The sequence below is a fragment of the Hermetia illucens genome, chromosome 1 (genome assembly GCF_905115235.1).
Source record: "Hermetia illucens chromosome 1, iHerIll2.2.curated.20191125, whole genome shotgun sequence".
NCBI classification, from domain to species: Eukaryota; Metazoa; Arthropoda; class Insecta; order Diptera; family Stratiomyidae; genus Hermetia; species Hermetia illucens.
The window spans coordinates 34,565,482-34,589,644 of record NC_051849.1 but is presented as its reverse complement, the minus strand read 5'-3'; the positions used below and the strand labels follow the sequence as shown (position 1 = coordinate 34,589,644).

General features: G+C 45.9%; 1 protein-coding gene across 1 annotated transcript; it reads left to right on the top strand.

The window, feature by feature from the left end:
• Positions 1-9,986: 9,986 nt before the first annotated feature.
• LOC119647070 lies at positions 9,987-24,022 on the top strand. Its single transcript, XM_038047828.1, has 4 exons — positions 9,987-10,108; positions 10,390-10,413; positions 19,142-19,606; positions 23,825-24,022. The coding sequence occupies exons 1-4, from the start codon at positions 10,064-10,066 to the stop codon at positions 24,020-24,022; spliced, it is 732 nt and encodes a 243-aa protein (XP_037903756.1). The 5' UTR covers positions 9,987-10,063.
• The last annotated feature ends 141 nt before the right edge of the window (positions 24,023-24,163 follow it).

Here is a 24,163-nt window from a genome sequence, read left to right as displayed (position 1 = left end):
GTTGAAAACTTTGTCCCTTTCATAGCTGTAATATGAGGTCCGATGAACACAGTGAGTGATTGAACTTTATTGAATAACAATAAAGTCCAAATTGACTCTAAATTTTATTTAGAAAAAAACGTTTATATGGGAAGAAGAAAAGTGCTGTTTTTAGGGTTTTACCAGCAATTATTCGAATTTTTCTCACCTTTTAAACCTTCCCTAGACCTCCACGGACATTTCAAAACCAAGATAACATAAATCCGTTCAGCCGTTTTCGAGTTTTAGTGAGACCAACGAACAGCAATTGATTTTTATATATAAGATATCTATTGGCGCAGCATTTGTCGTCCTTCTCAGCTCTGGCTCTTGATTCGTAAGTAAGGACAACTCAGTAGTGAACACGTGTTGGTAAACCCATCGTCGTAGAGTATTGTCACCGTGTGTTTCCTAATCAGGGCACCGCATCGGTTAACGGCTCTTTCAGTGGAAATTTCATGGAAATGTTAGTGCTTTTTTTGGGTTTTTTATTTATCTTTTTCTCCCCATTTAGTTTTTTGCGCTATTGCTAAGTAGCACACTGCTTTAGGGCGGTAGCTACCCCCTTACCTCGATTTTGGTCACATGCTGCGGTACGTCTACTTGCGCCAGTGCCCATACCATAGTATGGTTGAAGTTTACAAAAGGACCCCAAGCAGGGCCATAAATGAAGAGCACTCCTCGTACCAGCCAGTTTCGGATGCACTTGAAGTCAAAAGTTCCAGCTTCAGATCCACAAAGCCTAATGAAACCCCAACTTAAAGACAAAAAAGTCAATCCTATCAGTCTTTGATCTCGGACATCCTCCAATTGATACTGTCTGAATTTCAGCTGGCTCCATAAACTCATCAGTCCTGCCCCTTCCGAACAATTTGAATCATCGTCTTCTAAACTTTTGCCCTTGCACAGCCGGGTCAAGTGGAACAACCCTTAGGTTGAAAGTATGGAAATGGATCCAACCTCGCTCCTTAACGAAAGCGCCATTAATAGCCCCCCTTCCCAACTAGGACCCACCCTCTATGATCCACCCTTTCCAGAGAGTCATACCCTGATTTAGTTGAGTGGTTGAACAAAAAGCAGTGGACTAGATAGACCGAAGCGAAATATAGCTCTCTGATAGCCAACTTACCATCTCTGCAGCTTGGCAAGAGTCAAGCCTTTCATCTACCAAGACGGTTAGTGGGTAGCAAAAGCAACACCCTGTACGAAATGACTCTATTATTAACAAAACACTACAAACAATATTGAGGAGCCATAAAACATCTCCTCAATCCACAATATTATAAAAATCCTGCCCATTGAATAGTTTGAAATCAAGGGTAACTGATTGTCCCCCAACAGGACTTTACTGATACCTGATCGTCTCAGTCAGTGAAAATGATTTTACGGTACTAAAGGACACGGCGCACCTCCTGATCCTTATTCTCGAAGGAACAATATCAGTAGTAAAATTAATGAAAAAAGCCAGCAATGAACAAGCAGGACTCCGTGCCGTACACAAACTGGTCCATCAGGGAAAGGCGCATCTCCGCAATACTGCGAGCCAGGTGAGGACACCCAAGAAGTGAAAAGTTGACAAGTCAAGTAGTGAAGTTAAGGTCAACATTGGCTTACTGAAAAGGCTGCAACTAACAAAGGCCCCTTTTCAAAAAGCAGAGGTTGAGGACCACGAAATCATCGAGCATCTCATCATCATCAAAATGTGTGGCGCATGGAATAAGGAGCTCGTTTTCAATAGCAACCACTTTTGGCCAGATCTTATACTTGTAGACTGCGCGACTAACGACGGGCTGAATTAGGACTAAAATTCCCAAATTGCGCCTACTCATCACTCAAAGCATAGATCTCCATAAGCGATTACGATGAAATTTTAGAAGCAACAACGAAGCCAAAAGCAACCCTCTCACAACCGGGTTAGATGACAGAGAGACAGAGACAGAAAAAATTGAACCTCGTAATTACCTCATCAGATTTGGCAGCATAGCCGTGCACTTGCACAGAAAACAAACCAAGCAAGGATATTTCGGAGGATGCATGAGATTGAAAGCCTACCGAGGTTCCCGAAGGAATCACGGAAGCCATTGAGGCTGAGCATCAAAATGCTTCTCAGGAGGCAACACCCGCCTTCTACCGGAACTATAATAGTTATTAGACTGGTAAAGTTCTGCGATAGGAGGGCGCCAGCAGTTTCTATTGGCTATGATGCCAGTGTCCACTATGCGATCTACGGAAACACAATTTATCCTGAACACTAAGATAGAAAGGCATAGAAATGTGTAACTGTCTAAGCTATACGTTAGGCAACAGGGCAAGATTTGCGACCAGCACCAGGTAAACGGTGCTAGATATAACTCATGGGAACACCTGATGAGTGGCATAGTCAAGAATTAGAGGATTTCGGGTAAGCCCCTTATGTCGGTTCACAAAATAACCACATTCGATGTTGAGACCAACTACACAAGACACTTAAGTCACAACATGGCTCATCTATAGGTGAGCGGTGATGTCAACAGCGAAACAGTGGTGCACATAATGATAGAAGACGTCATTTATGCAGGTCCGGGTAAGACAGTCAACCTATCAAGGGACGTAACCTAGTGGAACAGAAACCTGACTAGAATAAGAAAGGAGATCTAAGAACCTTTCAACTATACGAAACAAACCGGGAACTGGCAATATTACAAAAGTGTACTGACAACGTATTGCATCAAGATCAGGGACGTAAAAGGAAACAGCTTCACGGAATTCTGTAAAGTGATAGCTACAGCCAAAGACAACGCAATATCTTCTGTTCGTCTGAACAGACAAGATGTGTTAGCCCTGCCGCGCCACATCACTCCGCCCCCCGATGAAACCTAGGGGCTTCATCGACTGATTTGGGAACTGCGTTCCCAATCATACGGCGAAGCGAACGCGACGTTGATTTGGGGCACAAACGGGCTCCAGCCTGGATAAGGAGACAGCCTTTTTCTGTTCCCCGATCTCGAGCTGGAAGAAATGCTCTTCACGCTTGAGAACACGGTACGGGCCTTCGTATGGAGGCTGCAGCGGCTTCCGGACAGCATCCGTCCTGAGCAGGAGGTGCGTGCAGGTGTCCACCTTCTTGGGCGCGCAGGCAGGTGCGGATGAGTGTCGTGTGGGAAGTGTGGCTTTCATGTGGCGAAGGTTGTCTTTCAGCAGGCGCAACAATCTCGAATCTGTAAGATCCGATCTCTTGTCGAAGACCGGGTCATTTGGAAGTCTTGGGTTCTCCCCGAATATCAGCTCCGCGGGGCTGACAGCAAACTCCTCGCAGCGGGTTGTTTGTAGGCCGAGTAGAACGAGAGCCAAGACCTGAGTCCAGGACGGATCATCACGAGCCATAATGGCGGCTTTCAGTGTCCGGTGCCAACGTTCTAGCATCCCATTGGATTGAGGGTGGTAAGCCGTAGTTCGCTGGCGTTTGAATCTCAGGAGTTTGCCTCTCAACACTCGCGATTAGCCGACTCAAGGCCGAGACTCCAGCTGCAGCCCTATCCACTGCTGCTTTGATTTACGCGAAGAAGCTCACCTTCGATTGGACTCAATAGTCAACTCGCCGATCGATATGGGACGCAGGATCTGGGTTCTCCTTCTGGTTAAGATGACTATTTCGGTTTTTTCCAGTGCAAGGCTAAAACCACCGCTTACCCGTTGCATCAATATGTCAAGTCTGCTTTGCGCCTGTTCAACAGTGTGTCCGGTAACAAGTGCCGCAATGTTGCCTGCATAACTGACCAGGCGCGACTCTTCTGGCATATCAAGCCTCAGCAGACTATCATAGAAAGTGTTCCAGAGGTCCGGCCCTAGGATGGATCCCTGTGCTACTCCCGACGTGATTTTCATCCTGCTCTGGCCATTTAGCGTCTCATAGAGCAGGGAGCGGTCCTTCAGATAATCCCTCAATATCTACTTGGTACATGGAATGAGTTCTCTAATGTGCCTAGCATATCGGAATTAAAGGCATTTCTGACATCAAGCGTTATGAGGAGCACTGTCCGTCGAGATCGGCGGCTGTGTGCTTCGACTCGGTGAACCGCATCTACGACTTGCATGATAGCATCCATTGTGGATCTCCCTGTTCCGATCCAGAACTGCCTTGGAGATAAGTCCCCGGCAGCGCGAATCCCTGCAGCGAGTCTACTCCTAAGAAGCTTCTCGACCACTTTCCCGACAGTGTCAAGCATACACAACGGTCGGTATGCAGATAGGAGCTCCGCGTCTCCTTTACCCTTGCTGATCAACGCAAGTCTAGCCACTTTCCAGTGACAAGGGAAAATGCCTTCCATCAAGCAAGCATTGAACGCCTTAAGAAGCAATTCTGGCCGTTGGCGGTGCCAGGTTGGTGCACGCCGACAAGTAGCGCTAACCACTACAAACGCGATGTACAGGAGACAACTTGCCGAGACATCTTCCAACACTCGCCACCCATCCTGCTATGATTCCACAGATTCCAACACAAAAATGATGTCAGGGATGCTTCATTCGCATCCTAGGCGCTGAAACGTTGGTAAGGATCCGGTGTTTAAAACTATGAGCCGAATCCATTTCCCTCCCCGTCCCGTGCGACATTCTCACCAAACGCGCCACGATCCCTGTAGAGAACGCAACTTTCGCTTTCATTTTAGGTCTTCACTTGGTGACCTACCTGACCGCATCTCCGACATGCTGTCCTCCTGTTCGTTCCTTTGCAAGTTGCTGACGTGTTTTCATAGTCTAGAAACCTGTAGGGCTTGATAGGGACTATCCGCATTCGTACCCTGCATACTACCAACCCAATTTTGATTCTCCCGCTGCTAAGGAGTTTCCTCGCATATTGCTTAGGGACTTCCACCGTGGGGAGTTTTAGGCCTCTAGCATTTACAGAGATGATACTAATCCGGTCATTGGTTACCTTGGGGTATTCATGTTTTATCGCCTCCTCCGCTTCAACCTTTTCTATGAGGCAATCAAGATTTCGGATTTCCAGAGAGCACATGGACGCTAGACTAGAATACACCTTTATTCCGTTGCCTGCGGCTTTCATCCTGTAGCGGATTTCACTAAGGACTTCTGCAAATGCCTCGCCTTCCGTCGGCTTGAGGAGCAGAGCGGACGGTCCTTCTTCGTTTCCTCGTCTTTTCTGCTCGACGAGGACGAGGACTCCAAGTGTGTCCCGACGTGTACCGGTCATTCGCGGTTCGCTCTTCACCGAGAGGCTTTCTCAAGGCTAGTACCTAGGAAGCAGGTCTACTGCTAACTATAGGGTCAGGACTACTTACTCGGGCACCTCGCGGACGTCACACCTCGTATCGAAAACGACCCGTTAAAGATCGCTGACGACCCCTAAGAGGAAGCGAACCTTAGTTACCTTTATCGAAGAGTGTGCGCATATTACAGAAAACAATCATAATTCGTTTTCGATAGCCAAAAGTCTTCGGTGTGAGATTAGTCTCTATCCGAAGCATTGATGACATTTCAGTAATAGTAAAGTTTCGATATTTTCAGGTTGCTAACCAACAAATTTCAATTGTTGTTAGTGGTGCTCCGAGGTGACAGCGAGGAAGACGTGGCAGTAACCCTACCAGTCAAACCAAAACCAACTGGCCGAGGAGAACCTTCATATGGAGGCACTGGGAAACACTGCACTCACTTTGGCTTGTTGACTGAAGTGCCGTAGGCGATTGCCCCAAAGCTTAATTAGGACAACCAGACCCGAGTCTGCACGGCGACTCATCAGAAGTGGCTTCGGCCATGAAACCTTACCAAGAGAACCGGGATAGCCCTCTGAGTTTACATGTTCCAAGAGAATTCCTGGTTCACCTACTTTCAGCCCGGTTCTAGCGATTGGCACTCTAGTGGGAGTTTCATGGGGATTATGTTCCCCGTTCAAGGAAGAGAAACCTTCGGAGTTGCGTTTCAGGTGCCATACTCCGTAGTTCGAGAGAAATTTAGGTAGATCTTGCATACACTAGTATGAATACTGAGCCATGCACTCAATATAGACCGGTACCGTTGGCTTTGTTATAGCGAGACTTTGATTGTGGTCATGAAATCAATCCGTGTCTAGAGAATACCGTGGGGTTAAGTTTATACGAGAAGAAGCCACATTAAATCACCAGAACTTACCCTTTTAGTCACCCTTTTACGACAAAACAGGGAAGACTTTGAGTGTATTCAAAAGTAGTTTCAGAGAAATCAGACTTGTAAAAATGACAAATAAGACATATCTGGAATAAACTGTCACTTTAATGAGGGTTTAACTGCCTGAATACTAAGGCAACTTAGAACAATCATGCAAAATTCTGTCAAGAATGCTTCAAACTAGACATGAAGATGGGATGGTATGAAAGGGGAAACTTTACCGGGTCACAGGGTAATTTTAGCCCTTATAGGGTACAATTGGCGGTCAAAGGGTAGTATAGGTCCCAGTGTGAAACATGGATTGGTACCGACGATGGAGCATAAAACCTGGGAAACGTCGACAGCTCTACTACCAAACCCTATCTCCACCTCTACGAGGTGATCGCTGGGAGTTCTTTCTTTATGAAGCATGCAGACGGAGAAGGATGAAGGTGAGTCTCCCGCGCCTAAAAACGGGACCAAATGTACCAACTGGTCCTCCAGGTTTAGGGTTGGGTAGGGCTGGCAACCCTACACGGAAAACCGATGTTACGAAGCCACGAAAGGAGCCTCGGACAGGATGGCTCTTACAACGACGAACCCGGCAACGACAACGGATTAACGATTTGCGCATTTTCTCATGGAACGTGCGCTCCTTGTACAGAGATAAAGCTGATGAGCAGCTAGCCGATACCATGTCCCAATATAGGCCTGATATAACTGCGTTACAAGAGATGCGATGGCCAGGGACCGGTTTCCTGGAGAAGAGCCGCTACACCATATATTATAGCGGACATCCAGTAAACCATGTGCTCGGAGTGGGTTCTTAGTCAGCCAAAAAATGAAATCTGCTATCATCGGCTTTGAAAACATAAGCGAACGGCTATGCACTCTGCGCTTGCAAGGCAAGTTTAGAAATATAAGCCTCATTAACGTTCACGCCCCTATAGAGGAGACTGCAGAGTCGGAGAAGGATACCTTCTACGAGGCAGTTGAGCGAACCCTCGAAGCCTGTCACGAGTATGAAATCAAAACCATACTTAGAGATTTCAACAGTCAAGTAGGGACCGAGCCCGTATTCAGGCGATACGTTGGCTCCCATAGCTTACATTAGGATAACGGATTGCGCATTATCCAGTTAGCAGTATTACACGAAATGGTTGTTGGAAGTACCTGGTTTGCGCGGAAAGCGGTTCACAAACGTACATGGGCCTCTCCAGACGGGACCACTTTCTACCAAATTGGCCACGTGCTGATCGAACGCCGCCACCTCTCAGTCTTGATGAATGTCGGAACAGATGGGGGGGCCAATATAGACTCGGATCACTATCTCGTTGGCATGGTGCTCCGAGCTCGAATTACGACACCACCCAGAATCCCCTCTGACAATCAGGTGAGAGTGAGCCGAAACCTATAAGGGGGAAATGGATGCCACAATAACCACAGTCAACAGAGGACCTGGAGGTGAAGCATCAACAAATGATCTTCACAACCACCTGAAGAACGTTATCATTGATACAGCCACAAAGATACTTGGCCCCAGCCGCAAAAAAAGTCGGAACGGCTGGTTTGACGATGAATGTAAGCTAGCAACGGAACGGAAGAATGCTGCATACCGAGTAACATTGCATTCTCAAAGAACGCGGACACGCACAGCGACTTATCACGAACTCCGTCGAGTGGAGAAGCGACTTCACAGACGGAAAAAGGAAGCCTGGGAGAACCAACAAGTCTGTAAACTAGAAAAGTACAGGGAGCAACCGCACTAGACGCGCAAGTTTCACCAATAAGTCAGCAGGATGAAGACTTATACACCTCGATGCTCATCCTGCCGAGACAAAGATGGAGATCTGATTTCCGAAAGAATGGGCATATTGGAGCGATGGGTTGAGTACTTTGATGAGCTACTGAACAACCCGAACATCGGCAAGTTGGAGGTCCCGCCAACTGAAGACGACGGACAAATACTGCCACCACCAAGTATAGGAGAAACAGCCCGTGCAATTCATCGGCTCAAAAATCATAAGTCACCAGGAGCCGATGGAATTACAGCCGAATTGGTTAAATATGGAAGCGAGCGGTTACACCAAGTGGTTCAACTTGTACTCAAGGCATTATCTGTGTCATACATAAAAAGGGAGATATCACACAGTGCAGCAATTATAGAGGTATCACGTTGCTGAGTATAAAATATTCTCCGCTATCTTGCTAGGCCGGATAGCCCCATATGCCCAGAACATCATTGGCCCATACCAAAGAGGCTTCACTCCAGGCAAATCAGCAACAGATCACATTTTCTCTTTGTGGCAAGCGATGGAAAAACTGTTGGAATATGGACAACAGTTGCACCATCTATTCATCGACTTTAAAGCCGCCTATGATAGCATAGTCAGGGTAAAACTGTACACGACCATAAGAGAGTTCGGTATCCCGACGAAACTAATAAAACCGACTAGGCTGACCCTGACCAATGTGCGAGGCCAGATAAAAGCAGTAGGATCACTCTCAAGACCATTCGACATTAACAACAGTCTACGACAAGGGGATACCTTATCATGCGTCCTCTTTAACCTGGCCCTCGAGAAAGTGATCCATGATGCTGATGTAAATGCAAGGGGTACGATCCTCTTTAAGTCCAACCAACTACTGGCCTATGCTGACGATATCGACATCATGGGAAGAACCACCCGAGAAGTACAAACTGCATTCATCTAGATCAAGCAAGCGGCGCGAGATTTTGGGCTGCATATCAATGAAGGCAAGACAAAGTATATGGTGGCAACGTCAGCATCGAAAAGCAACCAACCACCAACATCAAACCGCACTGGTCAAACAGGAAGAATAAGGATGGGAGAATACAACTTTGAGACCGTTGATAATTTCTCCTATCTAGGGTCGAAAATCACAACCGATAACAGTTACGATGATGAAATCCGCGCACGGTTGTTGTCAGCCAACACAGCCTATTTCAGCTTACAGAAACTATTCCGTTCGGAACGTCTCATTATGGGGTCAAAGCTCTTAGTGTACAAGACAATGATCTTGTCAGTCCTCATGTATTCCTCGGAGACTTGGGTTCTTAGCAAGAAGACTTGCGAACTCTTGGCCGCGTTCGAGAGAAGAATCCTCCGAAGAATTTTTGGCCCCCTACATGAGGATGGACGATTCCGTAGCCTACATAACGACGAAATCTATGAACGATACCATGACCGTCCGGTTGTGGATAAAATCCGTCTCAATAGGTTACGGTGGGCGGGTCACTTAATCCGTATGGATGAGGATGATCCAGCCCGGAAAGTCTATAAGGGCAATATCTATGGTAGAAAAAGAAGACGAGGCAGACCCTGCCTAAGATGGAACGATGGCGTAGGCCAGGACGCCAGACAGCTTTTAGGGATATCGAATTGGTTGCGCCGTTGATGATGATGATAATGATAGGGTATAATTAGTGAAGGGAAGTCCATTATATGGTTTCACGCAATCTAGCCTGAAAACGTCCACCACTTTGATACGCTAGTCCATCAGCAGAAGCGCCCTCTGGAAAAATGATCGAGATTTCGTAAATCCTTACCAAATAAAATCTAAAAAAGAAAAGAAAACAGGAATACCTATGATTTAAGTCTGGTAACTACCTTCAAGTGAGATCAGATTTTCATAACTTTCCTGCTATTTTCTGTTTGGCAGTTGCTCTGAAAAGCTCTCATAGCTGAAAGAAAACGTTCCATTCCAGCTTGTTAAAACTTCTTGAAAATAAGCAGAAAATAGGCAATCATACGCCAGTCATTAGAAACCAATTTATTGGTGTTTGACGTCTAGGCATTCACCTTCGCTTGCAGAAACTATAGATAGGACCGCCTACTCAAACTGATTAATTGAATTGTTGAATAGTCGTATTTTCGTACCACCTAGCGGTGGACTCACCACCATGAAGCTGTTTTCGGTGTTTATTGTTGAATTTTTCATATCTTATGTGGGTTTTTAGGCTAACGTCATATTTTTAAGTGTTTCATGGACCCAAATTACCTATCAAAAGTTTATATGAGGAGGTCTTAGTGCATATCGACATTAAAATAATTCATCAAAACAGTGTGAAATGCTAATTTGAGCAAATCCGTCTCTCACATCTTTTACATTACACCGAAACCATATATCCATATATAAAACACTTCTTGGTCCTTCAATGTAAATAGATCTTTACTTATTTTAAGGGATTGAATCACTTTTTAACAAATTATCGTTTCCACTTTTTAGATTATCGCAGACGAAGGAACGAAGGTAAGTTTTCTTAATACAATTCACCCATGCCCCTTCACAGTCGATAAAATAACAAATTCTGAGCACAAAAGTAAGCTCAAAAATGCCAAGGTACATCAAACAAACTTGGATTCCCCTCGCGTTCCCTTAACAATACTACTCCTATTCTCTACTTGAAGCAATCGAAAAATGTTGCGAGCAAAAGTGACAAATTTGGTGCAAATCGGATCATACTTACTTAAAAAATGAAATCTTGATGTAACACAAAATAGGAGAAATCAAATCCGATAGGAAAAGTGGTAATTTTAACAGTGTCTTTTCGACTCTTTTCGTCTAAAAAATTGACAAGCCAAGCCGATTAATCTTGTGCAGAAGATTATAACATCTGAGATATTCCCGGAAGATGTATGCTATCCAATCTCTAAAATCCTGTAAGCAGTGTTAACAACAAGTTAATCGCGGTTAACAATGAACAATTAATGTGTCTATCCTTAGTCATGATCACTTATTAAATTGACAATTTCGTATTAAATTTAAAAAAAAATTGCCTTAATAAGGTACTCCAGAGATCCTGGTTTTGCGCCGAGGTCCACTAATTCGATAACCTTAAAAGCTGCATTTCGTCCTGGCCTGCTCCATCGTTCCAGTCGGGGGAGGGGGGGGGGGTCTGCCTCGTTTTCTTTTTCTACCATAGATACCCTCCTCCTTATAAACTTTCCGAGGTGGATCATCCCCATCCATACTGGTTAGGTGACCCGCCCATCGCAATCTATTAAGCCGGATTTTATACACAACCTGACGGTCATGGTATCGCTCATAGATTTCGTCGTTATGTAGGCTACGGAATCGTCCATCCCCATGTAGTTTAGTAGTGTTTTTGTAAGCTGATCTCGATTGTGATTTTCGACCCTAGATAGGAGAAATTTTCAACGATCTCAAAGTTGTAGTCTCCTATCTTCCCGTTTGATCGGCGCGGTTTGATGTTGCGGGTTGGTTGGTTTCTGATGCTGACGTTGCCACCATATATTTTGTCTTGGCCTCAGTGATGTGCAGCCCAAGATTCCGTGCCACCTGCTCGATCTAGATGAAGGTAGACTGTACGTCTCGGGTAGTCAGTATAGATCAGTAGTTGGGTCGACTTAAAAATGAGCGTACCTCAGCATCACGGGTAACTTTTTCCAGAACCAGGTTAAAAAGGGCGCATCATAGGGCATCCCCTTGTCTTAGACCGTTGTTGATGTCGAATGGTCTTGAGAGTGATCCTGCTGCTTTCATCTGGCCTCGTACATTGGTCAGGGTCAGCCTAGTCAGCCTTATCAATTTCGTCAGGATGCTGAATTCTCTCATGGCCGTGTACAGTTTTACCCTGGCTATTCTATCATAGGCGGCTTTAAAGTCGATGAAAAGATGGTGCAACTGATGCCCATATTCCAACAGTTTTTCCATCGCTTGCCGCACAGAGAAAATCTGATATGTTGCTGCTTTGCCTGGAGTGAAGCCTCTTTAGTATGGGCCAATGATGTTCTGGGGGTATGGGACTATCCGGCCTAGCAAGATAGCGGAGAATATCTTATAGATGGTACTCAGTAACGCGATACCTCTTTTTTTTGTGCGTACACACACAGACACGTCCGCCGCAGCTCCGCCGCCCGAACGGCGGAACTACAGCGGGCACGTGTGGGATTCACACCCACTAAAAACCACCCCCGGTCTCTCCAGTCCCAGCCCCGCGGGACCACCATTGAGGTATTACTTCGCGGGGTAGGTTTGCTCTTAGGCACTCATTCTTCTCCTATTTGCAGCTTTCCTCCTTCTTTGTTCCTTCAGCAACTCCTTCTGCATTTGGATGATTGCGGAGCCAACCGAAAGCCACTTCTCCTCGGATTCCAGCATCTCAGTAACCAAACTCTCCGGGGTCCCGCTCCTGCCCAGCTCCTTCTCTCCATCGCAAATCGTGGGAAGTGAAACATCACCTGCTGTGGATCCTCCGGTATGCCATCGCATCTGGGACAGTTCGGAGAATCATCCAACCCAAAGCGGTGCAGATACTGCCTGTAGCAACCACCGTGTCACGTGAGGAACTGGGTAATGTGGTAGTTGGTCTTCCCATGTTTTCAAGCCATACCCTAATGTTGGGAATGAGCCTGTGCGTCCACCGACCTTTTGTAGACTCGTCCCATCTGTGTTGCCAGTGATCAAGCGATTCTGACCTTGCCGCATTTCTACGCTGTGCATGCCCCTCCATATGTCTTGTATTGTACAGGACATTCATTTCTTTGGCCAGAATGTCAACCGGGATCATGCCTGCCACCACCAATACTGCCTCATCTGATGTGATTCTAAAAGCACTGCAAACCCTCAAAGCCATCCGCCGGTAAACCTGCTTCCGTCTCTGAGAGTTTGCAAGCGCCTCTGCCCACACAGGCGACGAGTAGAGCAGGATGGAGTGCACCACTCCGACTAGCACCAACCTCCGGCAATGTTTCGGTCCACCAATATTTGGCAACATTTTCGCAAGTGCCGTGGTGGCACTGGCTGCCTTTCGGCATGCATACTCTACTCTCTAAAACTCAATTTTGTATCAATTATTACCCCCAGGTATTTAATAGCCGGCTTTGATACGACCGTATGTCCACCGACCTCCACTTTTACAGTGTTATTTTTCCCGCGTTTCGTTATTAAGACCGCTTCCGTTTTCGCGTCCGCCAAGGTCAGCCCGGCCTTTTCTAGCCAGGACTTTACCGCTCTCACTGTTTCCGTTGCGTAAACCTCCACATCTTCTGGGTATTTTGCTACAACAACCACAGCTAGGTCATCAGCAAAGTTGACAATCGTAATCCCCTCTGGGACGGGAAGAGCAAGCACCCCATTATACATGATATTCCACAACAGGGGACCAAGTACCGATCCCTGTGGTACCCCGGCTGTGACAATGTACTCTTTGGGGTCCTCATCCGTCCCGTACCAGAGAGTCCTCTCTGAGAGGTAGTTTCCCACCACATTCGCTAAGTATCCGGGGACACCTATGTCAGCCAACGCCCGTTTAATTCTATTCTAGTTGGCCGAGTTGAATGCGTTTTTGACATCCAACGCCACCACGGCACAGCAGTCGCCAGAAATCAGTGCACCTTTTGCCAGGTTTACCACCATGCCAATTGCGTGGTGGTGTTCCGACAAACCATTGCTGGCTTCGACGATGGGCAGGAGTCTGTTGTAGATGACTCTCTCCATCATCTTCCCCATTGTATCCAACAGGCAGATGGGACGATACGACGCTGGGTTTCCAGGTGGCTTGCCAGGCTTCGGAAGCAACACCAACTTTTGCTGTTTCCACTGGGCAGGGAATATTCTTTCTTTTAGGCACGCCTCGAAGGTGTTGGCGAAAAGGTCGGGCCTAGTCTTCACGGCCAGTTTCAAAGCTCGGTTGGGGATGCCATCCAAACCTGGGGCCTTGTTGTCACCGAACCTACCACATATTTCCCGCAGCTCCTCCACAGTTACAGGCGGTATTATACCGTCATTTAGCTGGACAAAAATTTGCCTTCCCCTATTTTCGTGGTGAGGGAACAGAGTGGTAACAATCTGTTTCAGCAAGCGCGGACAGGTCACCTGGGGTGATTTCCGCAGCCTCTTCATCACCACTCTGTAAGCCTCGCCCCAAGGGTTTATGTCGGCATAGTCGCACAGCTGTTTGCTCCTCCGAATGGCTTCCTTTAGGCGGCCACGCAATTACTTGTGTGCCTCCTCTCGACCGTCGCCACCGGGTTTTCCCCTGAGCCTCTGGCAAAGCCTCCTTTCCCGAAAACATGCGGCTCGCAAACTTGCGATTTCGTTGTTCCACCAGTAGTTGGGTTGCCTACTGGGGAGCAATCGCCTTCTGGGCATACTAGCATCGCATGCTTCCGTCACCCATCAAGTTATCTGGGTGGCTTTCTCTCCAGAGAATTACCTCTGTAATTATTGCACTGCGTGATATCTCCCTTTTTATGTACGGGACAGATAATGCCCCGTTGCCAGTTGTCAGGCATTGATTCGCTGTCCCCACTGCATCAGTTGATGAAACGCTTGGTATAATTGGTCGCCAAACCAATAACCAATTCGGCTGTAATTCCATCAGCTTCTGAGTCTCTGTTGACTGCACTTATTGCGACATCCATATCCCGCTTATAGGTGTTGCGGAGGGCTATGCTGTGAATATCTTCAGTGTTAATTCTCACCTGATTGTCAGAGGGGATTCTGGGCGGTGTTGCCATTCGAGCTCGGAGCACTCGTTATGAAAAAGCTCCTCGCGGTCACCACGTGGAGGTGGAGATAGGGTTTGGTAGTAGAGCTGTTGGCGTTGGTTCAGCAGGCGTTTCTCAGGTTTTATGTCCCCTCGTGGGTATCAATCCACGTTTCGCCCTGTGACCTATACTACCCTCTGACCACTCCTTGACCAACTTTGACTACTTATTAGTTCCTGGAATGTGCGAACGCTCCTAGACAACTAACGGTACCACCCGCATGCTCACTTTCTAAGTGACAACACTTTGATAGGTTTGTAGGTTTCTGCGGCTTTAACCACCCCATCATCGCCGGCACCATCCAGAACAGGGGCAATGATAATGTCAGTTGAGTTTCGACTACTTACTACGAATGTCTAATCAAATCGACCATAGCGTAATCAGCGGTAAATTTAGAAGATATTTTTTGAATGTGCGTAGCAAGGGAGTTATTGTCATTGGTCTCCTATCTGCTCGGAGAAAAATGAAGTAATATATACACAGTGCGGTTCCCCCTCTGGCAAACTACCGCAATATGACCTTATGGATTCCTCCTCCAAAGAGAAGTGGAAATCCTTGCCATCAACACAATCAAATTAAGTAAAACGACCGGCTTTGATGGTCTTCCTTCATAAGTGTTCGTTGCACCACCTGGTATCTGCTCACAGTTGCTATTTCCAAGATTAATTTCTGCCGACGGCGATAGTGAACTTGATGTCACTCGATGCACTGATACTGTTAAACGGCTGTTCTATTAAAGATCTGAAAATGCAGCTAACTCAACGCGCAAGTCCAGATAAATTACTAAAAAATTACTAAATTTAACAGGTCTCGCGACTGGCGGACCATGAAAACGAATTCAATGTCGTGACCAAAAATGATTATGTCAAATGGCAAACCTAGAAGAAGCACTAGGGCGCTACCTCAGCGACGCTTCAAGTGATGCCCGGCGCAATCAGCCCGAACCCCACAAACCCTTGTCAACATGCCAAATATTGCTACCACCACGGAAGAACCACCACCACCAAAAGCTGGATGTGATGTATCAACATCTGCGCTCCGCAAAAAAAACACTTGACGGTGTGGTGCCAAAAGCTTTAAGATAGAATGAGAACACGCGTAAAGATGGCTACAAATGTATCTACTTTGGTAACCCATGCACTCAATAAGATTCGATCTCCAACTGATGAAGCGCTTACAGCTGACGGCTTGATTCATGATCTCGCCGTATATGCAACACGAATAGATCAACCCGACGGACGCTGAGGAAGGTGCCTTCTGACGTAAAAACCTGAAACATGTCTACCAATGACTCTTTTTTTTTTGGCTTTGTTTTTTGGGTAGGAAAGTGAAATGCATATACGCACAAAGTGTTGCGCACCAATCTCATACATACTACAGATAAAACACCGTCCCTGAAGAGTCTTAGACTCTAGCCCGGAACCGTTTGACACATTACATCAGACCAGCCCCATTCAGTATAGCAACAAAACCCCGTCTTTCCGAGAGCCTCTGCTACCCTTTCTTATCCATCTTCATCTTTTTTGTCATAAGAATGCCTTGAGTGTAACGTGCCACTCAGCTCCACGGGTTCTTGCTCTGCGGCCAGACCTCAATTATGGTGCCCGGCTCTCTCTTTGTAAGCAGCGAGTTCGTTACTTCCCTAGCCTTTTCTGAACTAGATAAACCTCCACTCGCCAGCATGGAGAGCAATTGGAACATATTATATTATCAGCTGCTCCTTACTTCGAGACGGTACGATAAGCGCCACGACTCACAGAGCTTCTGATCTTTATACTTGTGCTGGGCGCTTGCGGAACATCTCCTTACTGAGAGAGTCAGGTCATACTTCAAAACCGTATATAAGGACGGACTAGACTGCACTTATCAGCAAGTGACGCCTGCTTGACAAAGGAACTCCGACATTAAACATCAACCGGTAAATCGGAAATATTCTAGCCACAGCTTTCTCTGCGGTGTTGCGAATCTGCTGGAAGAAGCCCCTCTTCGTGACTATCATGAAGCGACGTATTCCACCGTCCGCTTCGACAAGACTATTGTTTCACCAACCTGAATAGGGAGAACTGTGAGAACCCCCTTCTTGGTCAGGACAACGACTTCGGTTTTCTTCAGAGCTAAGGAGAATCCATATTGAACCATCACATGCTTACTGGCATCATCATTCCTAGTGTGCGCTGAACTTGCTCAGCCATGCATGCGGTGACCAGTGTCGCTACATCATCCGCGTATCCGACCAGTAGCGATTCATTAGGCAGCTCGAGTCGTAGAAGACTATTGTATAAGGCGGTCCAAAGCTCTGAACCAAAGGTACATCCCGAAGCCGCTCCCCGATATAACCTTCATTCCGCGCTGTCCTTCCCGGGTCTATTAGGAAAGGCCACGGTCCTTTGAACAGCCTCCAATATTGCAGCAATATTGTCTCAGGCATGTGGCACCACCTCGCGGAATTGAAGTCATATCTGGCAATTGTAGGTCGCCTCGCTCTAAAACAATGTTGTGTTGATGAGTGGTCTTTGTTGTTGCTTATTAGTAAAGTCTCCTCAACCTTTCAGCGGGTGGGAAAAACACCCGCGGTCAAACATGCGTTGAATGCGTCGAGTAGCTAGATCGTCTTGTATTTACAGACAAATTTCTACACTCCACGATCCTGGTGCTTTTTTATTCCTCATGAGCAAGACCGCCTCCGTGTTTCCTTTAAGTGAAGAGTGGGCATTCCTCAGAACTCGCTCGTTCAACAACTGCGTCACCTCCAATGAGGTGAACAGGAAAAAGATCTGCACGATTTCTTCCATCTTCGTTGCTTCTATGGAACAGAGTTTTTTGGTAATCAGCTTATACCCAAGACCGCAAAACTGTTATTGATTAGCTTTTGTCAGCAGCGTGCCTTCTGCCTGCTGATTTCGTAGCGCCTCTCTCTTACTATATATTTTACGAATCTAAGGGTCACCTCGTTTTGGCCACCTGCGCACTGAGAAATCCAGACATTTCCTTCGTAGGGTTGCAATTTTAGCCGTCCACCAGTACACAGGTAATTTCGCGAGACGCAGTTTCCTTCTGAGAGCCGATGGATTACAAGTTGCGGTGATAAAACTGATTGTTGAATGACCTAGCGACTCAGTATCAGTTATTGTGACTGCATTTGTTGGTGGTTTACTACTCTTGAGTGAGCTTCTCCAATTTTTCCAACGCCGATTTTCCCAATGTTGCTGGACGTCAGAACATCGGGAAGAGCCGTTTGTCACTTCGAAGAAAATAAACTGATGATTACTGACAGTGAAATTTGGTACTTTCTATCGACGGACCGCTGACATTAAGGACTCCATAGTAAATGTTACGTCAAGGGTAGTGCCCTCGCAACCGGGGCGTCGGAATGTCGAAGTGCTACCGATATTTAGGAAAATAAGTCCTGTTCAGGTAGCCATCTCCAATATCTATGTGTCTCGAAAATCTGGTTCGGCATGACCCGTTTGTGGGCTCTGGAGTTAACGTTTCCTCCGACTAGAACTTTCGCCTTCCTATTACTAATCTCGTCCTCCAAAGCGCAAGCCTATTCCGAAACACAACCATAGATTCATTCGGTGTAAAGTAAACGCTAAGAAAGTCACTTCCGAACAACGAACCCAAACGAAACCATCTCCTCGACCATGGGACCGCAGTCCCAACTTAACCGTAACTCTCATCGACATGGCAACAGTGCTGGATATATGGCGTACCACACCGATGACACTTCATTTCTGGTGATAGTAATAGTCATGCCGGCGAAAAGGTAGCCGGCAACCGGTGCCTTACTGATAAAAGCTTTTGCGCATGCATTTGTGTTGCACTTGAAACTTGGTCGGTATACACGCCTGGCACCCGTATGCATTATGACCGGAAGGCAGAAGTACCAGTGGTCAGGTCACACATTAAGGAGGGGCAACAACGCATTGCCGGCTATGCTGGCTAAGAACAGTAGAGAAGGAGGGCAGACACCTCAGAAAATCGTGGAAGGAGTTGAAGCGCATTTCAGGTAACCGTGAACGATGGCCCATAGGTAAGATTGACGATGGCTAGCCTTAGAAATTTATAACATAGAGTCGATGAGAAGGAATGTGTACTTAGTGCCTTTTCATGATATCCAATCCTTAAAGAAGCCAGGCTGTGGGGCACCCCCACATCATACCTTCTCTTATCAAAAGCTAGAGGAAAATCGCGACGTAGAAAAGTAATTCAAGGCATACCTCGTGCTATCTACAAAAGCAGTTTTCTCAAAAACGGGAATTTTGGTAGAATCGCTATGATGGATAGAAGCAACCATATCCTGCCAGGTCTACTTTCCTACAACTCATATAATCCGGTAGTTGCACCTTCAAGCCGTGTTCCGAACCCTTTGCACTTCCATGTAACAGCTAATGGCTTTCAATATACATACGAAATATCATTTCTTGACCTACAATCACAATAAACAATTTTCTATCTCTTCCTAGCATTTAGACTTCACCTCTTCAGATGCCTTTAGAACAAGTGCAAAGGACCTTACAGACACTGAGCTCAAATCGGTGAACGCCATTGCGCAGGAGCTGGAATATAGCATTCTCGAAATGGGTGATGATATTTGGTCTGATGTTGCAATTTTAACTATGCGCACTAAAAGAAAGCTTGAAGCGCTCTTCATAAAGTACCACGAAGCAAACGAGCAGGAAGGCAATCTCTCGGATATCGACAACTGCGAATTAAAAGCGCAAATCAAACTGCTAAGTGATCTTCGACATTTAGTGAATGAATCTGAAGTATGTCAAACAGCCGCTGAAGAATCTTTGGTAGTGATAAGGCCCAATTTTGTTGATATCATCAATAAAGGTTGGAAAGTCGCAGAATCAGCTGCAAGGAGATTACTTGCTTGTGAAGCCCCTACGACTTTAGGAGTAATGGAATTGTGTGCTGAGAGAAAGGTGAGTTTAGTATCATTGTCAAATAATGATTCAATGGTCCATTTCAACACAACGTGCTTAGCAGAGTCTTAGCGAAAAAACGTGTGTTCAATGTGAAAAATGTACAAACCTCCCCCTCCCCTCTCTGCTTCAGAACTGGGCGGTCAACCAAATTTTGTTAAAGTCTGTACACTGAACACCTCGAGGAAACTCTAAGCCTTGGAAAATAATCGGCTCCCACTCCACGGTCGACGTGCCTGTTAGTAGGACATATGTCCTTCTTCGGTACGTCAGTCAATTTCTATGGTACTCCAATATCGTCCAGTGCACTCCCTAGACTGGTATGTTGTGTAACTGCAGCAATGCCTATTAACCTAATAGATTCCCCAGGCTCTGCTACTAATATTTATCGCAATATATTCTTTAGAAAATGAAATCACCTCATTCAACATCTAGACTATATAGATACAATCGTCAATCTTTGAAACACCATTAGATAGGTAGCGGGGGCACTCTAAAAACTAACCGAGGTCACCCCACCACCGACGCTTGGGTTCGCTACTTAGGTATCACTTTTCGGGGTGAATTTTTCTCTAAGCCCTCGTGCGCCCAAAGCTTTGAGCTTCCCCCTACCTTACTTCCTTCAGCAGCTCGTCTTTTATTTTTACAATTGCGGAGCAAACTGTATGGCCGTTCTTCTTTGACCGCAGCATATCCGCAACTATACTCCGCCTTTTTCCGGTCCTTCCGAACGCCTGGTTCAGAATTCCCCTCTCGCTCCCGATTCTTGGACAGTAAAACATCAGATGCTCTGGATTCTCTGGTATGCCCTCACATCCAAATCAATTCGCGTCTCATCATTATCATTCAAATCAATTTGGAGTAGACCAAAGCCGCGCAGATACTGCCTGTGGGAGGAAGGAATAATAGTGTGGGTTACCTGGTAGCTGATCTCCACGTGCTTTCACTTAAATCATGCATTAATGTTAGGAATGAAAGCGTTTCTCATCTACGTTGTCGGAGATCCTATCACTCATATCTCTGGGAAAATGTCGACCGGTTCGGGATCTAATGTAGTTCCGGAAACGGTTCTGACCCTCACACCCATAAGTGGGTAACCCGAATTCACCAGGTTGTGGTTTCAGAATCAGCGATTCGTTCCGCCTACATTCGACAACATTTTCGCAAGTGTCACAATGGCGTGAGTTGCGTTTTGTCAAGCACACGCAAGCTTACATCAATCATTGCCCTAAGTATTTGATAGACAACCAGGAATTGAATTTGTCTGTGTGTGTGTCCTTAATTCCAAGGTTCCGTTTTCTTATGCACGACGGTCAATCCAGCCAAGATTTTACTGCTCTCATTGTTTCCGGGGCCAAGTACCGAGCGCTGTAATACTCCCCTTCGGACAAACTATTGGGGCCCTCATCTGTCCCGCATCAGAGAGTCCTTCCGAAAGGTAATTGTCAACCAAACACACCAAACGTCCAGGGACACATATGTCAATGAGTCTTTAATTGGGGTTCAGTTGGCTGAGCAGAATGTGCTTTTGGCATCCCCTCTGAAGTGGTTGCACCGAAACCCATTCCAGCACTCTGACAGTCAACTGTCGTTTTCGACAATAGGTAGCAGTCTGTTATAGATTACTCCCACCATCACTATCCCCACTGTTTCCAAAAGGCAGATCGGGCGGGATTCCAAGTGGTTTGCGGGATTCCAAGTGGTTTCGCGTTCGTGAACACCAGTCGTTGGCGCAACAACCCATATTAGATTAGCGCTTTAAAGTATGTTAAAGTACAAGTACAAAGTAGAAATGGGACACTCCAATACACAATAGGATGCAATATGGTCAGCGTTGCGCTCAGCCAATATTATTACGCAAATTTTACTCAGGTACTCATTCACAGCTGAGTCAACCGGTAACTGACATCCAGTCACGATAACAAATCCGTCTCCCACCAGTAACATTCGAAATCGCGACCTTCCGCTCCGATAGCCCCGGGCTCTAACCACTTGAGCCATCCGAACACGTTGGTGAATGGATCGAACCTAATTTTCGCTGGCAACTTGAAAACTTTTTTTGGGGATGGCTTCCTAACCTGAGGGTTTATTATTGCCGATCTTATTACATATTTCCTGCAGTTTCTCCTCGGTAATGGTAAGTACTACGCACTGATTCGGTTGAGCCATCGTTTGCCTTCCGCTATTTCGTTGTTAGGAAACATAGTGGCAAAGATTTTTTGAGAAGGCACGGGTAAATAACCTGGGGTGAACTTGCAGTCTTTTTATGACTACCCTGCAAACCCCACCTCAAAGGTTTATGTCGGCATCTTCGCACAACTAATTGAAATTGTATCTTTTGCTTGTATTTCTCAATCGTCACGGCTGAGTTTTCCTCTAGGCCTTTATTAATGTCTCCATTCGCGAAAACATGCAACTCGAATAGTTGCAATTGCGTGACTGCACCAGTAGTTGCCCTATGAGTATAATAGCATCACAAGCTTTCGTGCAACATTGGGTGATCTGGGACATCTTTTCTATTGCGGGACCATTTGTAAGGCTCGGCGTCCACTTAAAATGAGTATAGTTTTCACTCACCTCCCAAGCAACTTTTTGGTATGCGCTAACGTATCCCATCTTCTGAAAGTGTAGGAGGCCCTGAAATTCGCGATTATCACGTCTAGTTCCGTAAACGTGTCGAACAGGACACGTCTCCTTCAATTCGATGCCCCCAGTCGCACTCAAGGACTCAAACACCCTCTGTTATGATTCGTGACCCACATCTTCTCACGTCCAAAACCACAGCGCCCAGTATCTAGTCATACTTAGCAAGGGAAACACTAGGAGGAGCATGCCAACTGCATATCTGGATTCCTTTCACCTTCGCTCTGAAGAGCTCTTTCTCCGAGTGCTCTATTATTTCCTGGAAGGCTTGTGCTCCACCAATCTATTACGTTGCTTGGCCCATTTGATCTTTAACCCAAATGCTATTATCCCGTATTATGGCCAGGTCGATATTCTTTTCCGAAATAATAGTTTATAAGACTAATTCGAGCACCACTTCGCAGTGGTTGAAGGTAGTTTACATCAACCTCATCTGCAATTTATATTGTGGGCACTCCTGTATTCTGGGCGCATGCTGCTACCTCCTATGTGCCGATGGAACACACCCTCCATCCCTTTGCAACGGAATGTAATTTAAGTCAGCTACACAGGCTTGCTCATGTGATCCTCGGCTCCGTATTTCCTGGAATGCTTGGACCTGCCATTCTGTCTACCATACGCGTCGTAGTATGATCAAACCATCTTTTTCAGTGCCACCTGCCCCCTAAGCTAACACAAAACTTAATACTGTTTCCATTGGTAGCTGATGATAAACCTTTCTGTCCTATCGTGGCGTTATCACTCCATATTCTTGAAACCCAATCAGGTCGAACTGATTCTCCAGTACCACGGATTTCTTGCGTCCTGGCGGTTGTGTTCATCCTCTGTCCTAAGGAATTTGGCTCAAAAATTTGTTCTCAGTTACATTCTCAGATCTCCAGCCTAAGTTATTCTTTCTACGACTGTCTCATACAACTAACGTTTTCTCCTAAGTTGACGGGCTGTGAATCCGCCTCAACTCTTCCGAGAATGTCAAGGTACAACCCTTCACCTTGTTTCAAGACGATGATCATTTCAGTTCCTCCTCTTTTGCCGTGGTGCCACCTTTCTCCAAATTTCTACATTTCCCTTGTGATGCCCATATCTTTTTTCAGACCTTTCGGCTCATTTGCTTTGCCAACAATTTCAACCGTTCTCCTCACCTTCTGCGCTTTCTTGGGAGTAAAGCCTGTTTTCCTTTTGGGGTTTGTTGTCCCGTTGATTCAATCTCGAAAATTATCTCCTTCCCCTACTCTTTTGAATCTTTCCTAATGTTTCAGTAAGAATGGATGCCATAGTTTTCGTAATTATAGAAGCTCTCTTCTGTCTCTTTGAAACATTATCACAAGAAGCCTTTTGAGTTCGTCAGGGGTCTGTATTGTCAGTCTGTTAGGAAGGTTACTTTTGGCCGCTACTGTCGGTCCCTCTTATGATTGATAAACTTACCTTATCTGAGTCTCGGTAGTACCTCATTCCCTTGGGCCCTTGCTATCGCACATACATTGTGGCATACTGATTCTAGGTTATACTTTGTCCTATGTGATTACAGAAGATAACTTTCCTTCACATTACTTATATCCATTTCCTTTCTTTCAGTTAATTACTTTCCAGAAGATAAAAAAGGACTTCATTCTTACTTTGGATCGCGACCACGATGCAGGAATTGAAAAAATGAAAACTGCTAATGCACAGTTCAAAGAATGTTTGCAGGTCGTAGAAGAGAAGTCAACTAATAGCCAAAATGAGACTTTTGCAGAAATTTTAAAATGTCAACGAAAGTATGATGGACGATGACATGGTTAAATAAAATTGAAGATGAAATGTTAACTTTAGACGTTTCTTTAAATCGGTCATGCTGCAATCCACTTCCTCACCTCTCTAGGGTGCTTCAAATTCTGTAAACGGAGGTTGTCCAGTCAAAGGCCGCACTCTTTG